The sequence below is a fragment of the Falco naumanni genome, chromosome W (genome assembly GCF_017639655.2).
Source record: "Falco naumanni isolate bFalNau1 chromosome W, bFalNau1.pat, whole genome shotgun sequence".
Classification (NCBI taxonomy): Eukaryota; Metazoa; Chordata; class Aves; order Falconiformes; family Falconidae; genus Falco; species Falco naumanni.
The window spans coordinates 23,854,815-23,878,446 of record NC_054079.1 but is presented as its reverse complement, the minus strand read 5'-3'; the positions used below and the strand labels follow the sequence as shown (position 1 = coordinate 23,878,446).

At 39.5% G+C, this 23,632-nt stretch overlaps 1 protein-coding gene across 8 annotated transcripts in view; it reads right to left on the bottom strand.

Annotated features, from left to right (window-relative positions):
- The window catches only part of LOC121080606 (single-stranded DNA-binding protein 2-like), a 144,973-nt gene that overhangs the window by 17,013 nt on the left and 104,328 nt on the right, over positions 1-23,632 (bottom strand). For 4 of the 8 annotated variants that reach the window (XR_005825440.1, XM_040578743.1, XM_040578744.1 and 1 more), the window contains exons 5-6: positions 17,477-17,566; positions 9,136-9,231 (exon numbers count right to left, since the gene is read on the bottom strand). The exons of 2 other annotated variants lie outside the window; for them this stretch is intronic. Coding sequence is in view for 5 of the 6 variants with exons in the window: in XM_040578743.1 (XP_040434677.1) it covers positions 9,136-9,231; positions 17,477-17,566 (186 nt within the window). In the remaining variant the exon portion in view is untranslated. The remainder of the gene's footprint in view (positions 1-9,135; positions 9,232-17,476; positions 17,567-23,632) is intronic. 2 more of the 8 variants (XM_040578747.1, XM_040578748.1) reach the window with 1 other exon arrangement.

Here is a 23,632-nt window from a genome sequence, read left to right as displayed (position 1 = left end):
CAGGGATGGTATTCATAAGATAAAAGCAAACAAACAATAAGAGAATACCTACTGCTACGTTCGAGGCGAGCAGGGCCCGGGTGAAGGGAGGACCTCCGCCTAAGTACCAGAGGTCCACCCTATATGGACCCTAGAGATAGGAACCTCTGCCATTAGTATGTATTGCATGTGATAACTATTATCAGATAGCCAAAAGGTATAATTGACCTGTAATTTCAAAAATTGTCAGACACGTACAGGGAGGTGCTAACCCCTACGTTCTCCCAGTGCCAATAAAGGTGTTCTTTACTTTACAATTGCAGACTGTGAGGTGATTTCTTTGAATCAAGTTGGCGAGCCAACCAGGAGACTCTCCATTCGGCTGTGAGATGCACTGGAAGTGGGGACCCTTGGGGCGCCTGCTGGAGATTTCTCCAGAGAGGTTCCCCATCTCCTCTGGGTCATCACAGGAACGGACAAGATCCTGAGAGAGGTACGCAACTTAAAGCACCCCTCAGTAATAATTGGTATTGGGTCAAGGTACCTGGTCTTTTGGGTTGTACTTGCCATAAGACATACACAGGATAAGTAGCTCCTGACCTGCTAGCGGTACTTGGGAGATTGGGGCTCACTCACTTTATTGGGAGACTGAGACAGGAATAGTCTCCCTGTTGGTGGGATTCAGGATGTTCTGGGACTGGAGGCTTGTTCCCTTCATTGGGAGATTGGGACAGGAGTATCTGCCCTGTCAGTGGGACAAACTGTTGTTCTGCTCTTTGTATGAAGATCATAGATTGTAAGCTAGAATCGCTCTTGACAACTAAGGTCAGTATTTCCTTTGGGATTGGGACTGTCTTTGGTATCACTCTTGTCCTCGTAATCTATCTGACTTGCACGATTGGGAAGAACCCTAAAAAGTGTGAGTGTGATATCAACAAAGACTTGAGGGAGAATGCGTGACATGAGGAGTTCTATGCGAAACAAGTGTGGAGTCCCGATCCGCGGTTCCGTTCTCCTGCAAGGGAAATGGCCAGAGATGGATGAAGTGAAAGTAACTTGGCCCAAATGACTGCGAGTGTGTTTGAGACATGCAATTATGCATGAAGCAAGTGTGAAGTCCTTCTAACTGGGTTTCTGCCCCTCCATGAGGAGGTCGGCCAGTGAAGGGACGAAGTGGATGCAAATAGGAATTGAATTTGTTATTGGGGTTATTATAGCCATCATACTAAGTTTCATAATATATTGTATTTGGAGGTCACTCTCGGGGCCACTGTGTGTTTGTTAATTAAGGGTCTAAAGGGGAACCCGTTAGACCAGGACAAAAGTTGAATATTGGCATTGGTAATGAGAGCGGGACTCCCTGAGTGCAAACATCAAGAGAATATTGCTGCAGAACACACATACACACGCACAGACACACACACACCCCCCCGTATTAACAGGGCTTGGTCAGTGAGGCACATAGCTGTACCAAGAAACACTGTGTGGGAGGTCAAAGTAGGCAGACAGCACCTGATTTGGGTCGAGAACAGAGCAGAATGTTCTTGTGCCTGGATTGTAAACAGTGTCAGACATTAATTGTGGCACAGTGTGGTCACTGCCAACATAATTCAAGCATGTTTTTGAAACGAGTAGAAGATACTCTCAGCCCGCTGTGCTTGTGGTGGCACAGGACAACACCAATTGAAACTTGTTATCGACCATTATATTTTTGTTGTATTGTGTCATGAGGTGTTTTTATAGGTGTGTAGTTTGTGGGGATGGGGGCACAACAAAGTACTGAAATCCCAGCATGAAGCCCATTAGGGTGCATTTTAAGCCACTGGAAGGACTTAGGGAGAGGGTCCGGAGGAAGTATCAGCAAGAAAACCTTAATTAAGTATTGTAATCAATGGTGGCCTTTATATAAATTGGAGGATGAGGAGAAATGGCCCCTAAATGGGACTTTTAATTATAATACTATTTTACAATTAATGTTTTTCCTCCAGTGTAGTAGCATGGAAGGGGGGAATTGTAGTAGCATAGGGATGTGGCAATGCAGAAGATCACATGTTGTGACGGAAACATAGGAACTAAGTAGAAAACTGCCCACGAAGGGGCTGGCTCTGCTACTAGTATATAAGTGCCTGTGTCTTTCAATAAACTGCCATTTTGCCTTCCTCTCTATGAGAGTCTGAGTGCTGATGGTCCCTCAGGTGCTGCACTGAGGTTTGGACACGTCATGAGCTACAACACTCCAGAGAGAAGGAAAATGGGACGAGGTAATGTATGTGGATATGTTCTTTACACTGAGGAATACTCCTGAGTGGCAGAAAGCATGCGGAATTAATATGACCCCTCAAGACCCCCTTCTCTTAGCTTTGGAAAAAGATAACAAGAAGCAGGAAATCAGGAAGTTAAAAAGGTGTTGTTCATCGTGTTCTATAGGACAGAGGTGTTTAAAATATAAAGAGGAGTCAAAAGAAAGACTAGAGGATTTTGTCTCCCCTATAAGGGAAGAGGCGGGGTAAAGAGGAAGCTCTTTGGAAGAGGAACATACCTCCTTGGAGGCTCAGAGGGGAAGGCAGAAAAAGTGGGGCAGGATGTCAGGAACCCCCTCCCTGCCATTCTCACCACTGAGCAGGAGAACTCGAGCTAGGACGCAGGCTAGGTCAATCCCCCCTCTGCCAGAAAAGGGGAAGTGATACAAACTCCTCTTCATGAAGCCACTGGACCCAGGGGGGGCATAAGTCTTAAAATAAATTTCTTTATGGGGGATCTTGAAAATTGGAAATTAACAGCCAAAACATAGAGAGATGACCCAGAAGGGGTAGCCAAGAAATTTAAGGCATTTACCAAGGCCTTGGACCCTGACTGGGAAGATATGGACTTGATGTTGGATCAACTTACTGAAACCAAAAAGAAACTAGTACTCAAGGCTGCCAGAACACGTTCAAGCTTTAATAAACATACAGACCTTGAGGGGAAATATAGATGACTATGTTCCCCTCAACAAACCCCTGTGGAATCCTAGTGACCCACAAGATTATCAAAATATTAAGAGAGATCAAACTTGGACTACAAAATGCTATGCTGAAGTGTGTAAACTGGGGAGCGATCTATGCGATGAAACAAAACAGCACTGAAATGCCCACTGAATTTCATGGCAGACTGTGGGAGGCTATGTGAAAATATACCACAATCGACCCTTCTGAAGACCAGGGAAAATTAGTTAATTTCCCTTTTTCTTGGGCAGTCTTCAGATGATATTCAGAGGAAGTTACAGAAACTTAAAGCAGAAGACCAAAGAGACATTGAGAAACTCCTTGAGGAGGCCTGGCGGGTGTACTGTAATTGGGATAGTGTAGATTGGAGAAAGCTGGGTAGAGCCATAACCCACGCTGCCCTTGTGGCCCTGCACAAGGATGGTTCATGAGGAGTGGATCAGGGAAGGGGAGGAGGACAGAGAGGACCCTTTAGTCAACCACCTGCTAGATTGGGAAATAATCAATGTGCCTTTTGTAGGAAGGAGGGACACTGGAAGCAAGAGTGTCCCCAGCTAAGAAAGGGCAAACCTCAATCTCCTCCTCTCCTAGCAGAATTAAATACGGATTAGGGGAGACCGCAGAATCAATCCCCAGTAGATCCCTTGTTTATAATGGAGCTGGAGAAAAAGGATACAAAGGTTGAATTTTTGATAGATATGGGGGAAACTTATTTGGTATTAAATCAGCAATTAGCAGTAGTTGATGATTCTTTAAATGTAATAGGAGCAACCAGCTGGCAACAGAAAGTATCATATTTACAACCCCTATCGTATAAGATTGGGAAACTTATAGGAACACATAAATTTTTATATATGCCCAATGCACCAAAATCATTACTGGGGAGAGACTTGTTAGAAAAGTTGGGAGCAGAAATTAAATTTATAAACAATGAAGTGAGATTTAAAGTAAAAGGTGAGCAATTAATTGAATTATTAAGCTTATTTTTGATACAGCCAAAGAAGGAAAACAAAATTCCTCTGGATGTATGGGATCAAGAGTATCCAGGAGTATGGGCCAATGGAACCTCAGGTAGGACTAAGTACGTGAGACCCATACGGATAAGACTCAAATCAGACACTAAACCAGTAAGGATTAAACAATACCCCCTAAAGACAGAGAATCAGAAAGAAATTAAACCGATCATTGACTCATTCTGAAAATTTGGTTTGTTGATAGAATGTGAATGAGAATATAATACCCCCATTTTACCTATTCAGAATAGATTAGTACAAGATTTGAGAGCAATTAACCAAATAGTAGATCTACACCCAGTTGTGGCTAACCCTTATACTCTCCTAACAAAGTTAAGAGGGGATTTAGTTTGGTTTACAGTCATAGATTTGAAAGATGCCTTCTTCTGCTTGCCCTTGGAGCCAGAGAGTCAGAAGTTACTCGCTTTTGAGTGGGAAAATCCAGTCAGGTTGGAAGACCCAACTAACCTGGACTGTGTTACCTCAGGGGTTTAAAAACAGCCCCGCTCTGTTTGGTAATCAACTGGCAAAGGAACTCAAAGAACGGACTACCCCAGACGACAGTGGTGTCCTGCTTCAATACATAGATGATCTTTTAATTGCTACAAACACAGCAGAGGCTTGCACAGAATGGACGGTAAGCCTATTAAATTTTGTGGGGCTAAGGGGATATAAAATCTCTCTGCAGAAAGCCCAAGTAAGAAAACAAGAAGTTACCTACCTTGGGTATGAAATTGTGGGAGGAATGTGGAAGTTGGGGAAGCAACAGAAAGAAACAATATGTAAGACACACACCCCCGACCTAAGACACATAAGGAACTGTGGACGTTCCTTGGAATGATAGGTTGGTGCCATCTTTAGATACATAACTATGGACTTCTAGTGAAATCCCTATATGAACTCTTAAAAGACAAGGTGAAGGTATTACAGTGGAATGGAGAGGCAGAGAAGGCCTTCAAAACCCTGAAAAGGGAACTAATGAAAGCGCCGGCTTTGGGACTTCCTGACATTACTAAACCCTTTCTGTTGTTTTCACATGAGAGACAAGGGATCACCCTGGGAGTCCTGGCCCAGAACCTTGGGCCTTATAAGAGGGTGGTTGCCTACTTTTCTAAACAACTGGATGAAGAAAGCAAGGGATGTTTACGGGCCATGGTAGCGGTGATATTGAATATACAGGAGGCTCGTAAATTCACCTTAGGACAGAAGATAACTGTCCTAGTCTCTCACGCTGTTTCTGCAATATTAGAGCAGAAAGGAGGACACTGGCTATCCCTTTCTCGGTTTCTCAAATACCAGGCAGTATTGGTAGAACAAGATGATATAAGCATCATTACTACTAATATTGTCAACCCAGCCTCTTTTCTCAGTGACACTGCAGCAACATGGGAACCAATAGCCCATGATTGTCTAGAAACAATTGAAGCAACTTATTCGAATATACTGGATCTTAAAGAAGAACCCAAACCAGGAGTGGAAAATTGGTTTACAGATGGAAGCAGTTTTGTTAGAAATAGACATTGAAAAGCAGGATATGCCATAACAACAACACGAGATGTTATCAAGGCCCAGGCACTGCCAGCCGGAACCTCTGCACAGAAAGCTGAAATTATCAACCTGACCAGAGTGCTGGAACTAGCAAATGGGAAAGACAATATATGGACTGACTCAAAATATGCTTTTGGGGTAGTACATGCTCATGGAGCTATATGGAAAGAGTGTGGGCTATTAACATCCCATGGAAAACAGATCAAGCATTCAACGGAAATCCTGCAATTATTAGAAGCTATAAAACTTCCCACACGAGTAGCAGTAATGCATTGTCAAGGACACAAAAGGGGTAACACGGACCAAGAAAAAGGGAACTGACTTGCAGATATAATGGCAAAAAGGGAAGAAGAAGAAGGGGAGGTAAAATTGTCAGCTCTTATACCTGATGGGAACCTAGTAAGTACAAGTTCTAAATTTTTATATTTGAAAGAGGACCAGAAATTAGCATGCGATTAGAATGCCACCTTGAAGTGTATATTCTCCCTGAAGGGCAAACATTAATACCGGAGAGAGCCTTGTGGAAAATAATACAGGAAGAACACAGCAAAACACATTGGGGGGGGCTGACACCTTATATAATAGTCTAAAGGAGCAAATAGTGGGGCAAAATTTGTACACTGTGATAATACAGGTTACCAGTGTACAATATGTCTTTGAAATGATCCCCTGACCAAAATTAAGACTGGATTGGGAACAATTGGCAAGGACAATAGTCCTGGACAACACTGGCAAATCGATTTTTCAGAATTGCCAAGAAAAGGGGGGTAGTGGTACCTTTTGGTCTTAACAGATACTTTCTCTGGCTGGTCAGAAGCTTTTCCTACCCATAGCAACAAAGCCTGAGAGGTAATAAACACACTACTTAATGAAATTATTCCCAGGTTTGGGATACCAACAACTATCTCATCGGATCGAGGGACATACTTTTGTGCACAAATCATATGCATAAATTAGCCTACTTACTGTTGCACATTGATTGGCAACTGCACACTCCATATTGACCACAAGTCAGTAGACAGGTAGAGAAAATGAATCACCTGATTAAATTGCAACTTGCTAAAATCTGTCAAGAAACTAATTTGCAATGGGACCAGGTGTTACCCGTAGCCTTGTTGAGGTTATGAGTAAAGCTGAGAATAAAAGATAAACTAAAGTAATTTTGAAATGATCTATGGAAGACCGTATGACATGACATATACAGGGGAAGACTTACATGAAATAGGGGAAGGATATGTAAAGGAATATGTCGTACAGTTAGGAAAACAATTATTGGACATTAACGAGTAATGCAGACCAGGGTTAAAGGTTTAGATTACTCCCTACACAATATTAAACCTGGAGACTGGGTTTATGCAAAGTCTTTCGTAGGTCAACCTCTAGAAGAAAAGTGAAAAGGACCTTTCCAGACACTTCTCACAACCCACACTGCTGTAAAGGTCAATGGAAAGATTCTCTGGTTTCATTACTCAAAAGTTAAGAAAGTGCCTGCTCCTCCTCCTCAAGCAACAAGTAGGAGATGGAAAATAGAACAAATTGGATCAACCTCCATATGCTTATGGCAATAAGTATAATTTTCCTTTGGATTCCCATCATTCACTCATCAAGTAACTCCCAAGAAGTCATAAGCTATTCTTATAATCGGGTGTGGGAAGACCCATCGGTATATACAGGAGAGGTGGGCCTCAATAATTTGGATTCCAAGGGAAAAATAGCAGATGTTGTGCATATCTTCTTGGAAATCAATAACCTTAACATTACTTGGGAGGAACGGGACAGCTTGCATGATACTACAATCATAAACCAAGAAGAAACTGTATATAATGTAACGTTAGCCTGTAAATTTGAAGTAGGGGGAAACAAATATTTATGCTTAACCTCATCATAAGTCCGGTTTCTCACGCAGAGTGCCAAAACACTAACCATGCCTGGGACAGGAATGCAAATACACTGTTAAGCCCCTAGACTCAAGCACCCTGACATGTCTTGCAGTCATTCTAGATAACAAATACTGGAGACAGGCATATAGAAGAGTACAAGTTAAAAGCACAAAATTTGATGATCTGCTACCAGCAGAAAACGTAATCTCCTGCCCAAGTATACCTGATGAACGAATAATCAAGGTTATAAGGAGTAATATAACTAAACCAGATAAAAACATTGTAGTATCCCCTGGTGGCCATTTAAAAGTCTCCTGTGTAGACTCACTGAACTCAACCCTACACATTAATGATGGCTATATGCTAGAATGTGGGTTTGGTCCTGATGGAGGTTACCAACCATGTTATGTGAGGATATGGATTAATTGGACCGTAGAAATGGCATGTTATAATAGAATTACCAGACAGAATCGTTCTATTACAATTATCCCAAACTCCCCTACCATGCAGACCCCCATTACATCAACAATGACTTCCAAGACAGGGCCATTGTGTATAAAGTCTCATAATCTTTCCTTTGTAGGACCTTATGTTGTTAGACAACCAAATCAACAGAAACTACTACTGGACCCCAGATATACTTTAAAGAAAGTACAAATAAAGATCCAAGCAGACATACTCCAAGTTAAGGAAGAATGCAGACCTTTTATTGATCAAAGTATGGTAGGATGGAAGGCTTTGTTGCATTCTAGAATATCCCATGTCCAAAATAAAAGAAATTTAATGGGGTGGCTTGTCATGGGAATGGGGGTTCTAAACTCAGTAGATCAAGAAATATTACTAAACAAACTTGGGACAGATACCTCACATCTAGGTAAAATGGAGGTCCCACTAAGATCCTCCCTTTTAACGTTAGTTGAGATGCAACAACTGTTGAGTGATCTCACCATAACCTTGGCCAAGCATGCTACAGAGGATTTTAGGTATGCCATCCAATTTGTAGATACACTGCAAGAGAACACATCTTTAGCTTTACAATGTGTACAGTCACAACTTTGGTTACAAGGTGTAACAACAGCTATAATCAGGGAAGGAGAAAATGGAATTTTATCTAAAGAGATACGGATGATCATATTAAAGAATGGTACTACAAAAGAATTTGAGATACAGTATAATGTGTGGTGGAAATTAGTGAATTTTACTTATAACTCCCATGCAAGCGTGATTGTGTTCTTTGTCCTAACTATCCAAGAGGCCATGGAAATTAAAGTTTCACCAATTTTGGCACTAGGGACTGTTCATCAAGATGGAGTCATAAGGCTCATTAGATATAATGTGTGGGCCACTTATAACAATCAGACTCAATTGGCAAACTATTAGCACCGAACCTTGCACCCAGTGGAATCAATTAGGGTTTGTTTGTAAAAATGCAGCTATCGAAAAGGAAGATCTCTGTTTAGACACCGATAATAGTATTTGTATTTTTGAAATGACCCCTGTGGGACACGCCAAATCACAAGTCTATTATGTAGGACAAGGGTGCGCATGCATATGAACTGTATGTCCTAATGTAACAATTGATGAGTGCCTTGAAACAACTAAGGGAACTAACTTTTGTGTTTGTAATTTTACTAAGATTAGTGGATGTGACTTCAATTATTCTGTCCCGGTAACAACAAACCAATTAATTTAGGATGTGTATGTTCTCTGTCATGAGATACCAAAACTTACCATTGGAATGGATATTGGACTCTTGCGAAAAATGTTGTACCACCCGGATGTCAAAGTACTAATCCAGAAAGTTAACAAAACAATCCGAAAGGTGGTCTGGACTGTGAGACATAATGTAGAAGAAATTAAAGAAGTCATTACTGAGATTGAAAAGGAAGGAGAACATCATTGGTGGAACATCTTCACTACTTGGACTAAGTCACCTACAGCCACCCAAGTTTTCCACACCTTAGTTCACCCTATATTAATATTAATAGCCATCCTATTGACTGTAATTAATATCTGGATGTGGTACCAGATTTGCTCTTTAGTTCAACAAGTTATTAATATATGGAAGGTGTGGTCCATGCAAAAGAATTTGCATTACCACAGAAAAGGGGGGATTGAAACGGGAGTTCAGGCATTGCTTGATAGTTCAGTAACAATTGCCTAAACAGTTGAAATACAGTGTGAGTGGAGTGAGATAGATAGGCATGACATGCTAGCATGACTTTGCAAGTAGGGGCCTGTTTTGAAAACATATTAGGCGCCAATGCTTCTGCTTCTGTAAATAAGCTTATAAGCAGGGATGGTATTCATAAGATAAAAGCAAACGAACAATAAGAGAATACCTACTGCCACGTACGAGGCGAGCAGGGCCCGGGTGAAGGGAGGACCTCTGCCTAAGTACCAGAGGTCCACCCTATATGGACCCTAGAGATAGGAACCTCTGCCATTAGTATGCATCACATGTGATAACTATTATCAGGTAGCCAAAAGGTATAATTGACCTGTAATTTCAAAAATTGTCAGACACGTACAGGGAGGTGCTAATCCCTACGTTCTCCCAGTGCCAATAAAGGTGTCTTTTACAGTTGCGGACTGTGAGGTGATTTCTTTGAATCACATAGTTTTAAGATCCACTCTAGCACTCTAATTTCTAGCCATTAGCTTTCTCTGAGGCTCCTTATCTAAGAAAGGAACTTTCGGATATGTTGACTCTCCAGAAATCCCAGTCATTGAACTGCATTTGACCCACCATTACAGCCAGATACAAAGTCAATTGATTTTTTTTTTAGGTTCTCCTATTTGGGATTTAAGAGCTTCATATCACAAAACTGTTCTCTCTTCCAGTAGTCCCACACATTGAGTTTTGCAGCTAATGAAGCAGGAACAGATTCAGTTACTGTTTAACACCTATTTATTTCCAGAGAATAACCTATCCTATGTACTGAAAGAAGACAAGGTCCTGTAGATAAAAAATATGTAGCTCTGAAATTAAAAGCTATATTAAAATACATACTGTACTGGGTCTGGCTGGGATGGAGTTAACTTTCTTCATAGCATCTGGTATGGTGTTGTGCTTTGCATTTGTGACTAAAACAGCATTGATAACACACCAATGTTTTGGCTGTTGCTGATCAGTGCTTGCACAGCATCAAGGCCTTCTCTTTCTCACTATACCAGTCAGTGAGTAGGCTGGAAGTTGTAGTGGTCCTGACCAGAAGACCATTTTACATAGAGGAGTTAGGCATGCATGTAACAACCTGAGCAAGCCCAGGTCTGTGCTGTGCTTTACTATGCTAGCCTAATATCATTCCTCTTCTACACTTATTTTCACAACCAGTATTTGTTTTATTTGTCATTATCCTTGTACTATTATTATTTGTAGTGACTAGCTTATGTATAAGAAACTTTCTATTAGCTGAACTGCTTACTAATATAATCTGTAACTTATATTTAAGAAAGGTAAACTGTATGTGGATCAAGGGGTGGAATGTAGTAATCCTGACCGGGAGACCACTGTATGTCGAGGATTCAGTGATCCACATAACAGTTAACCTGAGTAGGCCCAGGTCGCATAAATCCTTTGGCTGCAGGATAAACTTGATCAGCTCATTGTACCAGAGGATCCTGTAGACAACTCCCTTTCACTTCTATTATGTCACCTGCATGGCCTTGTCTTTATCTAACAGTGCAGCAAGAAGTTCTCATGACAGCATCCTTTCTGTTTGCCAGCAGAAATGATGAATAGAGTTGTTTCCTTGTAAAAAAAGCCTATAGTTTGAATGACCTAAATGTGGGAGTCTCCTCTATGGACTGGGTCTGCACAGTATGCTGCATGTGGGTCATGTTCAGTGCTTGGGGTTCCCAGCATCTAAAGGGGCATAAGATTATCTATGTTTTTCTCTTCTTATAGTGTTAACTCTAATAAATAGCATTTTAAATGTTACCTTACAGAGTCTGAGTACCTTTCTTGCTGGATCATCACGGACCAGCACCTCCTGGTGCAAAGGTGCAAAACAGGGGTATGTAAGAACCAAGAGGAAACACAACCAGGACAGCTGACCCAGATTGACCAAAGGGATATTCCATACCATATGATGTCATGCTCAGCAATAAAAGGTCAGGGAAAGGAGGAGGAAGTGGAGACATTTGTGATTATAGCATTTGTCTTCTAAGTAACCATTATGTGTGCTGAGGCCCTGCTTTCCAGGAAGTGGCTAAACATCTGCCTGCTGATGGAAAGTAGTAAATTAATTCCTCCTTTACCTTTGCTTGCACGTGCAGGTTTTGCTTTCCCTATTAAACTGTCGTTATCCCAATCCGTGAGTCTTCTTCCTTCCATTTTCTCCCCATCCTGTGGGAGAGGGTATAGAGTGAGCAGCTATCTGGGTGTTTGGTTGTTGGCTGGGATCAACCCACCACAGTCCTTTTGGCACTCAACATGAGGCCCAAGATAACAAGTTTTGATTTGAGCATGCTATAGTTGTGTACTGGTCTGGCTGGGATAGAGTTAATTTTCTTCATAGAAGCCTGTAGGGTGCTGTGTTTTGGATTTGTGACTAAACCAGTGTTAACAACACATCAGTGTTTTAGCTGTTGATGAACAGTGTTTGCACAGCATCGAGGTTTTCTCTTTTTTCCCACTCTGTACCCCCACCCCCCACCCCACCCCCAGTGGCTTGGGGGTGTGCAAGAAGTTGGGAGGGGACACAGCCAAGACAGCTGACCCCAACTGACCAAAGGGATATTCCATACCATATGATGTCATGCTCAGCAATAAAAGCTCAGGGAAAAGAGGAGGAAGCAGAGATGTTTGTGGTTATGGCATTTGTCTGTTATGTTATTTGTTATGGCATAAGTAACTGTTAATGTGTGATGAAGCCCTGTTGGAAGAAGGGTTCGCCAGAGTCAAGAAGTTGCTCAATATGAGTTATGCATCTTGCTCAACTTTATTAGTTTCTAACACTACTTATATAGAACCGATACACATGCATATTCATAAAGCAGAAATATAATTGGTTATTAGTCTCTAAACATGCACGATTCTCACACCCCTAATTATCATGACTAAAATAAGCATTCTATCCATGTAGCTAATTGTGTTGCTGTGCTTCAACCTTGTAGTTTGTTACTCCCTATATTCCCATACTGGTACCTATCTTTCTTGGCCTTGCACCTGCTTTCCCAGCAGCTGTATCTTGTTACAGCCACGACCTGTTGGCACAACATAATTACTTGGTCTCAGGATTCAAGAATAGCTCAAGGCTACCTTTCTTGTTATCTTCAGCACAGCAACTTCAGCACAATTCTAATTGCAGGCCTATTCTAATACCAGGCCTGGATTGTGCAGATCTTCAGAGTTCTAAGGCCATGCTTCTGCAGCCATTCTTCTACAAGGCCCTACTTTCCTGGCCATGACTAAACATCTGATTGACAAGGGGAAATAGTGAATTATTTCCTTTTTTGCTTTCCTTACACACACAGATTTTACTTTCCCTAATAAACTGTGAATTTCTCAACCATGAGTCTCCTTGTCTTCCTTCTATTTTCTCCCTGTTCCACAGGAGAGGGAAGTTAGTGAAAGGTTGTGTGGGTGTTTGGCTGTTGGCCAGGGTCAACTCACCACATTTAGAAAAGCTTCCAGTGTTTGACTATAGGAGCAATTACTGTGTCATACTAATGTACTGGTTTCTTTTTCTTTTATAAAAAATAAAGGACAGAATTAACAGCAGTGGGCAGCAGTTCCAGTGAACTCATGTAAGGTTTCTTGGTTCCTAGCACAGTTCCTACCTAATTTCCACCTTTCTCTGAACTGTCTGATGAGAAGCAACTGCTGTAGCAAGAGAATGCATTTTGCTTGTGTCTTAGTAGTTTGCACCACACACTGAAATCAAGTTCCAGTGCAAAACTAAGAGCCAGTACTGATGAAAAATGAAATGATTTTAAGTGACCTAGCAATTCAGAGTTAGCCAAGTAGAGCTGGAAGATAGTGGTTGTTGACAGCTATAACTTAGACCAATCCAAACATTTTAATGAATGCAACAAAAGGCAGTTTTATCATTTCAGGATAATCCTCCAAATAAATTGTAGTTTGCAAAACATTGAAGTGTTACAATGTTTTTGTAATAGAAAGTCTTACTAAACTAAATATAGTCTTACAGAAATGTATATATATATATATAAGTACCATTCTACCACTATTTCTATAATCTTCCCACTCTTAAAAAGACCAGAATTGTTCATTTCCATAATCTAGGAGTGAATTGCAGGTCCAAGTGTAAATTTTCATCCTTCAGTGGAAGAAGACTGGTAATTCATAAGAAAGGGACTGGAGTTCCTCAGTATTCAGGCTAAGACAGGTGAACATATTTTCTGTGGTTCGGTTTACTCTTGTGATGTCACGATTAGTGGAGCTGCAGAAGAGTATATGGAAGTTCATTTACTACTTAAAGATGTACTAGAAAGACAGTAGTTAAAGCAGGATGTTTTGCCCTTGAGTTTGTCTTTCTTATTTTTCCTTTTCACCTACTTTTTAAGAAACAGATGATGTCCCTCAGTTTTCAAGGTCCACATTATTATTATTGGCTGATGTTTGCCAATATATTTTCTTGTCCTCAGATAAATTTATATCAGTAAGATTCAGCTCTGGAGGCATTACAACCAGATATTAACTGCTTCTTGACAATAGACACTCATCCCAACACCACAGCACGTTATCATGGACTGTGCGTGTATTTACTTTATACAGACATTATAGTTTCCGTACACTGACTTAATTTTGGCTTAACATACTTTTTTCAGGATTGCTCCCAACCATATTAATATATTTGCTATCAAACCTACAGTTGGATTTTCTAACTAAAATGTTATTTCTTTATATATATTCTTAAACATTTAACTACAGAGAAAACTAATAGTCTCTTGGAAAATGTGTTGTTTTTTTTTTTTTTTTAACTAAGCTATTCAACTGAAGAAAGTAGATTTCTGGCAACTAAAACTACAAAGGACTCATTTCAGGTCTTGCATGTTACAGAGATACTTGATGACAAGGACTCAGCAATTTTAAGAATTGGTGAATGGTAATCTCTGGAGAAGTCCAAACAAATTGGACTGCATAGATCAGTTCTTGAAACTTGCCTTGCAAAAAATTAATGACATATTTTTGAGTTGATTATAGCTCTAATTAATGTTACAAAATGTTACAGTGAAAATAGATCTTTCTCAGTTTATTTTTAGTCCCAGGTCTTGGAAAAAGAGTAGGCTGTCTGTGAGGCTTTAAATAAGACTAAACTCAGATACTGACAAACAAGTATCTTTTTCTTCTGAGATATGAAGCCAGTACTGAGGCTTTTTGTGGAAGAGAATGGAAGCTTTAGTGGAACAGAAAAGGAAAGACTTTCCGCTATGGAGGAAACTTAAACAACACAAATTTTTCCTGTATATTGGACTCACTTCTGCCAACTCCTGAAGATTTTGTGACTGGAAACTTTCAGATATTTTGAAATTTCAAGTATTTTTAATTCATTTATTAAAAGTATTGATGGAGGGACTGCATCAATAGACAAGGGAATAGCTACAGATGTCATCTATCTGGACTTCTGTAAGGCCTTTGACAACGTCCTTCTCTCTAAATTGGAGAGATATGGATCTGATGGGTGACCTGTTCAGTGGATGAAGAATTTGTTGGGTGGTCACAACCAGAGGGTAGTGGTCAACAGCTCAATGTCTGGATGGAAATCAGTGATGAGTGGTGCCTCTCAGGGGTCTGTATTGGGACCAGTACTATTTAATATCTTCATCAATGATAGAGACAGTGGGATTGAGTGCACCCTCAGGAAGTTTGCAGATGACACCAAGATGAGTGGTGCAGTTGATTCACTTGAGGGAAGGGATACCATCCAGAGGGACCTTAACAAGTTTAAGGAATGGGCCCATGCGAACCTCGTGAGGTTCAACAAATCCAAGTGCAAGGTCCTGCACTTGGGTCAGGGCAATCCCCGATATCAATACAGTCTGAGGGATGAATGGATTGAGAGCAGCCCTGTGGAGAAGGACTAGGGGGTGTTGGTGGATGAAAAGCTGGACATGAGCAGGTAATGTGCACTTCCTGCCCAGAAAGCCAACCATATGCTGGACTCCATCAAAAGCAGTGTGGCCAGCAGGTCAAGGGAGGTGATTCTCCCCCTCTACTCTGTTCTGGTGGGACCCCACCTGGAGTACTGCATCCAGCTCTGGGCCCCCCAGCACAGGAAAGACATGTACCTGTTAGAGCGGGTCCAAAGAAGGGCCACAAAGGTGATAAGAGGGCTGGAACACCTCTCCTCTGAAGAAAGGTCGAGAGAGTTGGGGTTATTCAGCCTGGAGAAGAGAAGACTCCAAGAAGACCTTATTGCAGCCTTTCAATACTTAAAGGGGGCTTATAAGAAAGATGGAGACAGGCTTTTTGGTAGGGCCTGTTGCAATAGGACAAGGGGTAATGGTTGTAAACTAAAAGAGGGTAGATTTAGACTAGATATAGGGAAGTCATTTTTTATGATGAGTAAAATGAAAGACTGGCATAGGTTTCCCAGAGAGGTTATAGATGCCCCATCCCTGGAATCATTCAAGGTCAGGTTGGATAGGGTTCTGAGAAACCTCATCTAGTTGAAGATGTCCCTGTTGATTTCGGGGGGGGGTGGACTAGATGACCTTCAAAGGTTCCTTCCAACCCAAACTATTCTATGATTCTATGATTCTAAAACCTGCATTTCAGATTCTGAGTCAATCAAGGAAACAACATGCTCATGCCAGGTTTTGTATTTTTCTAGACAGGTATCAATACTGCAACATAGCGCTCTTTCCTCCATGACTCTGGGAAAAGGAACACCACACAAATAATCCACTGTCACTTACTTACAGAACAAAAAAATGAAATAAAGACTGCTACTATCCTGCCATTTTTTACAATCACCATTTTGCTAAGAGAATAAAGAGTTGTAAAGATGTAAGAAAGTAAAACATCACTTTTTTTTCAGATTAAATAGCTTCTTTTGTCTATGTATCTCATGGAAGAAGGAAAACGATGCTACCTTGTATCTCTACCTGGATTTCAACACTTGGTTTTTATGGAACAGAAGCTTTCTGTCATGATGATCTCCTCAGATCATGGTCCTGGAAATCTGAATTGTTCCTTTCACATCATGAAAGGGTGTGGCACTTAGGGGTATGGTTTAGTGGTGAACTTGCAGTGCTAGGTTAATGGTTAGACTTGATTTTAAAGGTCTTTTCCAACCTAAATGATTCTATGATTCTATGAGCTCAAGTCTGTGAAGTGGAAATCTCTATTGTGCCGCATCTTAAAGCACTGTTTCAATTCCAGGGTGGCATTTGCTCCTACTGCTGCAGAGTTTGCCAGTGAAGAGAAAAAGAACTGAGCTTTGGTGACCAGGAGATGCAAGCTCACTTATATGAGCAATCCAATCTTTGACTACCATTGTAGTTTGGCCTTACGCTATAAGTTGCAAATTTTTCCATCCTTGTATTCTGTACTGCTAGTATCCAAAGTGGTAACTGGCTATTTAATTTCATTTATGACAAATCTTATGAGAGGCAACATATGCTCTAATTCCTTGGCTTGTTTTTAGGCCTTTGGGTTGAGATCCTCAATGCCAACAGATGCTCAGTAGTATATTCTTAATTGTCTAGGTCTAAATTTCATTGAAATTTGAACATCTTAAATGTTTGGCTTGTGGCATGACCAACAAAGTTCTTATTTCATTATTCAATTCTATTATTTTTTCATAACAAATTGTTATAAAATTATATTCAAGCATTTTCAAGCTCCAACCAGCTGGCACCATTTCTTATTCCTGAAATTCTGAAATGAGTTGCGCTGTACCATTTCACAAATTGAATATTTGTCGGTTAGAAAGATTCTTTCCTTTCCATCTATTTACTTTTGTTAAAAAGATCCTCTCAAGTATTGTACTGTATAATGGCATATAGTTTAGAAGAGGACCCTTTATACAAACTTTTAAACAGTATTATGGAGGATTTTCTATCCTAAAGTTCCTATAATCATAATTTTTCTGAATACCTGAAAAAAACCCGGTGGTACAGGACCTACTGGTATGCCATCTCCTGGGGAAATGTTTCCTAGCACTGGACTGGGAGCTGCTGCAGCACTCTGAAAAGAACAAAGGGAAAATAAACCTTTGTCATTGTATGGTAGACATAAAAAAATACAAACCAAAAATTCCCCAAAAACCCTGCCGTGACCAAAATGCAGAAAGTAATTCTCCAGATATGTCATTATGTTATTGTTTCATCTAAAGGTAAATTAAAATTGCTTAGAGTTTAGTCTTATTTTATACTAGCAGAATGATTTGTTAAAGATTACAAGTGTATGTTGAGGGGAAGGATGCTAGAGACTGTTTGAACATACAAATATGTATTGACTAGATAGATCTTGACTAGATTTTTTTTTAATATATCTCAGTGTGCCTATATATACACAAGTGAGAATGCAACTTGCACACTTTTTTTTGGTATTATGTTTATAAATATTCCCACGCATGCATACAGATACATATGTAGCATAAGGAAATTAATTTATGCATTTTATGAGCAATTTCCAAGCACTTTAAAGATAATTTCAGCAGACTCTAATATTCTTTCAGAATTATATCAAGCTTCAAAACATGATTCTTTTACAAATAGTACAAGAAGGAATGCTCACAATACTACTAGTAATATTCATGATTTTATCAACCCTCAAAATAACCACCATGATAAATTAGAAGAATTCAGGTTACATTTTTGGAAAGGAAAAGAAAAAAATAAGGTATTTCTAAGAAGTGAATCAAAGAATGAAATTAATTACCTTTGCAAATCCTTCAGATGGAAGAAGCAAGTAAAGAATATTGCTTCTGGCAATTTATAAGCAGGAGATCATCACAAAAAGGAAAGCCAAATCATTATTGTTGTCATGTATTGGAACCTGAGCCTTTTAATTTCCAGCAGTCTTTCTTCCTGCAATATGTTTCTGTTAGGGTACAAGACTGAATCACCTATAAAGACTATAAGTCTTTTACAAAAGTACGCATGCACATACAATGCAAAGTGAGATGCTTGCAGTTCACTAATGATCTGCTAATTTCTTCCCTACAGAATATGCATGACATTTATTAACTTATTACTCCACGTACTCTCACACTTGCTATCAAAAAGGTGCAGACCTGTAAATTATATTTCCAGGTGTTAAGTATACTGTCCAGGAAATTAAAGAATAATTCTGGAAAGATTTGAAAACTGGAACAAAGATGGACTGATCTTTTTAAACGAAGCAAAAAGGAAATATTCAGTTAATTACCAAAGATTTTTCATTAGCCTAAGCTGTGCTTTAAAATAATTTTTTTAACAACTACAAGTAACATATTTAGCATAAGCTTTATGTTCTTCTCAAACAAGTCTAGAACATGTTATTAAAGCATAGAGACTGTAATAACAACTGGCTTCAGAACTGAGTAAAAGACTTTTGATTCCCTAGAAAACCCTGTAATAAAGGCCATTCTTACTTATGCAAAGATCTGGTTTGTAGCATCAATTAAAATATTAAAAGTTAAAATATTAATTGCAATTAACAAAAAATATCAGTAACATGAATTTGAAGTAGCAACCGCATTTGAATCATAATATCTTTTTGTGAAAGACTAACATAAACCTATCAATTTATTCTATAAAGCTTCAGCAAATAAAGATTATTATCTGCTAGTAATGGCCATTCTTTGAACACTGTCTGGGACTGGAGTACGAGGCTGCTTAGATGTATGGAAAAGCATACTACTCCTTGGAACATTTCAGGTCCTTCTTTCAGGTCTGTGGCACTATCTTGGACTCCTAGAGAGGAAAATAAGCAAGTGGTGTGAATGCACAGAAATAACTCCTTGTCCTGGTTTCCACCAGGATAGAGTTAATTTTCTTTTCAGTAGCTGGCGCACTGTGTTTTGGCTATGAAGTGAGAACAATGTTGATAGCACACTAACGTTTTTAGTTGTTGCTGGGTAATGTTTATACTAAGTCAAGGACTTTTCAGTTTCTCAGGCCCTGCCAGCAAGAGGGCTGGAGGGGCATGGGAAATTGGGAAGGGACACAGCCACGACAGCTGACCTGAACTAGCCACAGAGGTATTCCATGGCATATGACATCATGCTGAGTATATAAACTGGGGGAAAGAAAAAGAAAGGGGACAACATCTGACATTATGGCATTTGTTTTCCCGAGTAACCATTATGCATGAAGGAGCCCTGCATTCCTGAAGATGGCTGAACACCTGCCTGCTGATGGGAAGCAGGGAATTAAATCCTTGTTTTGCTTGTGTGCATCACAGCACTCTCAAAACTAGCCAGTTGCAACAAGGTCTTTTACCACCTCATACCAACATACTCTTCATGCCAGTCCCTCTGCTGCCTTCTCCTTGTCTCTCCTCACCCAGGGTACACTTCTCCCTCTTCTCTCTGTTTCTTTCTCCCCTCTCTTCCTTGGCTACTCTCTCTTCATTGGCTGCCCAACCACTTAACAGAACCAGCCACACCTGCAATTTATCTACATCAGCCAACCCGCCACCCCTGAAGCCAGCCCGCCACCCCTGAAGCCAGCCCACAGTTGTATATTATCAATGCTAATTAACCCAGCTTCATTCCTCTACACTTCCCCCCCCTTTTTTTAACATTTCATACCTTATGTTTTTAACAAACATTACAACCTTTTTACAAATAAATTTTTCATACAGTCCTCTATAATTCCTCTACATGTGTGTACAGCTTTTGGTTTACCTATTAAATTGTTCTTATCTGAACCCTTGAGGTTTGCATTCCTTTCTGATTCTCCTCCACATTCCTCTGGGTGAGGGGGAGTGAGTGAGTGGGTGTGTGGTGCTTGGTTGCTGGCCGGGGTTAAACCATGACACTAAGTCAAGGACTTTTCAGTTTCTCAGGCCTTGCCAGGAAGAAAGCTGGAGGGGCACAAGAAACTGGGAGGAAATACAGCCAGGACAGGTGACCTGAACTAGCCAAATGGATATTCCATACCATAGAACGTCATGCTCAGCAATATAAACTGAGGGAGTTGGCGAGGGCTGGGGGAATCTCTGCATGGGGACTGGCTGGGCATCAGTCAGCAATTGTCAGCATTGGTGGTGAGCAATGGTATTGTGCATCACTTGGTGGAGTTTTTTCTTTTCCCTTTAGATTTTTTTCCTCTCCTCTTTTCTTTTCATTATGATTGTTATTGATATTGTTGTTGCTGTTGTTATTATTATTATTTCATTTCAGTTATTAAGTTGTTCTTATCTCAACCCTCAAGTTTTACCTTTTTCCCAATTCTCCCTATCCCTTGGGGGGGAGCAGGGGGGCACAGAGGAAGTGAGTGAGTGGCTGCATAGTGCTTAGTTGCTGGATGAGGTTAAACCATGACACTGCTGAATAACAATGTAAACTTGTTAACCTTCTTTTCTTTTGCATGGCATCTGTGTGCATACGCTAATTCCTCTCAGATTATCTATATTTTCAAAAAAGAACAGACAAGAAAGTTCTGGGGTTTTTTTTAGGCAAAAAATGGGCTTGGTTAAACTGAGCATCAGGTCGTAATGTCAAGTAAAATCATGAACAGATGTACAATTTCCAGATGTACAGGTTTTCTAGCTTAAGAATGACAACAGTAACATCAGTGATGGAGAAAACTGATGATGTTAAAAGCTTGAACAACCTAAAATATCCAAAATACCCTGCACTGCAGCCTCAAACTAAGAGGGAGTAGCCTATTAAAAGGGCATTAATAATTATGAACCTGATTACAATATCATCCCTCCTTGCATACTAATGCCTTATTATCCCATGCTACCTTAGAAGTGTCTGTCTTTAGTGGTCATGTGTGAAGCACTGTAATATGTCCAACAGAGTTGATGTTACAGAATAAAGCATTTGAACAAACTAAAATAAATCACTGGGCAAACATATGTCAACAGTATCAAGTCAATTATTGAAAATCCTGTCAGTGATCTCAAAAAAAGAACCATGTAGCACCTCCTTTGATATATGACTAGTTTTCTGAAGGGTCTCACCAGAAGTTCCACATTTGCTCGCATTATTTAAACTAAATGATATGAGAGGCATTAATGCATGTCAGAGTGCCTTAATGAACAATGGAAAATGGGTCTTCGATGTCCTTCTCAATTGCTATGTGTGCCAGACTATCCTGGTTATGAAACAATGTAAAAGGAGAGAGTTGACTTCACATGGTACAGTGTTCCTATATGGATATGGTTATCTGCCCCAGCAGAGTTCACTCTTTTCCACACTTCAAAAATCACTTTAACACAGAACAGAGCAAAGGAAAAAATGGTAAATTATACTTAACAGGTAAAAAAAAAAAAAAAAAAGAAAGAAAAAAAGACTATTCCAAAACAGGGTGGAAAAAAAGTTTAAAATTGTATCTGTTAGGATTTCTATTAACCATTAAACTTTCCTAACAAAGCTTTATTTAAAAATATGCCTAAAGATAACATTTATCTAATTAAGTCTGAATAGTTTTTTTTTAAATATATTTTGATTATAATTTTTTAAGCCGAATTAGCAATGATACCAGAGGAATCCAGCTCTATTCATTCAACCTGAGGGAATAGTACACAATTTTCAAGGCCTGATAAAATGGCTGCTGTAATAGTAGCAGCCATGCAGAACAATTCTTTGTCTACTGAGCTACAGACATAGCAATGTTCACATAGCGACATAAGTCTATCTATCTCACACATTTTTAGATGTAAAGAAATGTATTACTTTTGGAGATGCTGACACTACTGATTCCTATGAAGGAGATATGGCTCTAAAGTGAACACATTTTAGGAGGAGCCATTTTTTTACACCTTTGTTAATGGAGAAGATATATAGAAAGGAGCATGACAAAGTAAATATATGGGTTGGACAGTTTCTACAGCCTCCTCAGAAAGTTATTTGTTTGAGGACTGAAGCCCCATTTTGGAAAGCTTCTCTGAGGATGGCCAAAAGATCTGAACAATGCTATCATACAGTAATAAAACAGAGGTTGGCAAAAGGGAATTCTTTGTGATGATGAAGGGAAAAGGAAAATAACATTTTGTGGAAGTGATTACACCACAAGTGATCGAGACTGAATTAATTATTCTCAGTTCTAATGGTTTCTGGAGAAAAAGTTCTCACCTAGAAGGGAACTAGCTCTTTGCTTCATGCTAGTTACTAAAAATTAGTTTAATTTACTCTGTTAACGTTGCTCATTTTTTGTTTGTGGACCATGATGTTACAGGGAGGTATTCAAAATGTTGGTTTTAATTGTCCTAAATTATTTGAGACTTCATTACATTGTGTAGTTTATGGACACTATGTAAAACCATTTCACCTCTATATTTCTGGGAGTGGGAAGGAGGACAGAATGATGCAAAGTGTGAGTGGCTACAACAGTATGTCAGTTTTATCACTCCTTGCTAAATAATGGTAAGTGCGTGCTGCTTTATAATTGTAAGGATTTTATAGTTATAGGCATTCCACAGTAATTTAGGCTTAGGTGTTTGTGAAATTAAAATTTCTATCTTTCATTATGTAATGTACTCGAGTTTCTTTCCGTTTTCATGTTTGATCGGGTGGGTTTTTCCCCCAAAGGACAATCAAGTCTCAAAACCAGAAATAAAGCATTTTCAGTGCTTTAGGTATTATATTTTTTCTAGCCTGCACTATACGACAAACATTTAAAAAACTTATATCAGGTATTAATATTTATCAATAAACAAACCTGAAGTAGCTGCACTGAAATATTCTTATTTAGCCTGTTCTGATGAATTATTCAGTTCTCCTTTCACAGTCTCACTACAAACCATGGCTTCTTTTTGCATGCGTTACAGGTTGTTCATAATTTGTATTTCCATTCCATTTCCAAATTTAAAAATATTTGAAATTTTTGAAATTTGCTTTCCATGCTTTTCATAAAAAGAAAATTTAAATTGTTTAATTTCTTCATATATTTTGCCTCCTTAAAATGGAAAACTATTTATTTTTTCTATCTAAAATACTGAATTTATGGTATTCTTTTACAATTATTAACTAAAATGGTCTACTTGAATAACAACTACTGTGAGCATTCATTGATCTACTCAAGCAACACTAGACAATGTAAAAATGGATGATTATATAAAAGAATTAAAATTAGTGTCTAATCAGTAGTTGTT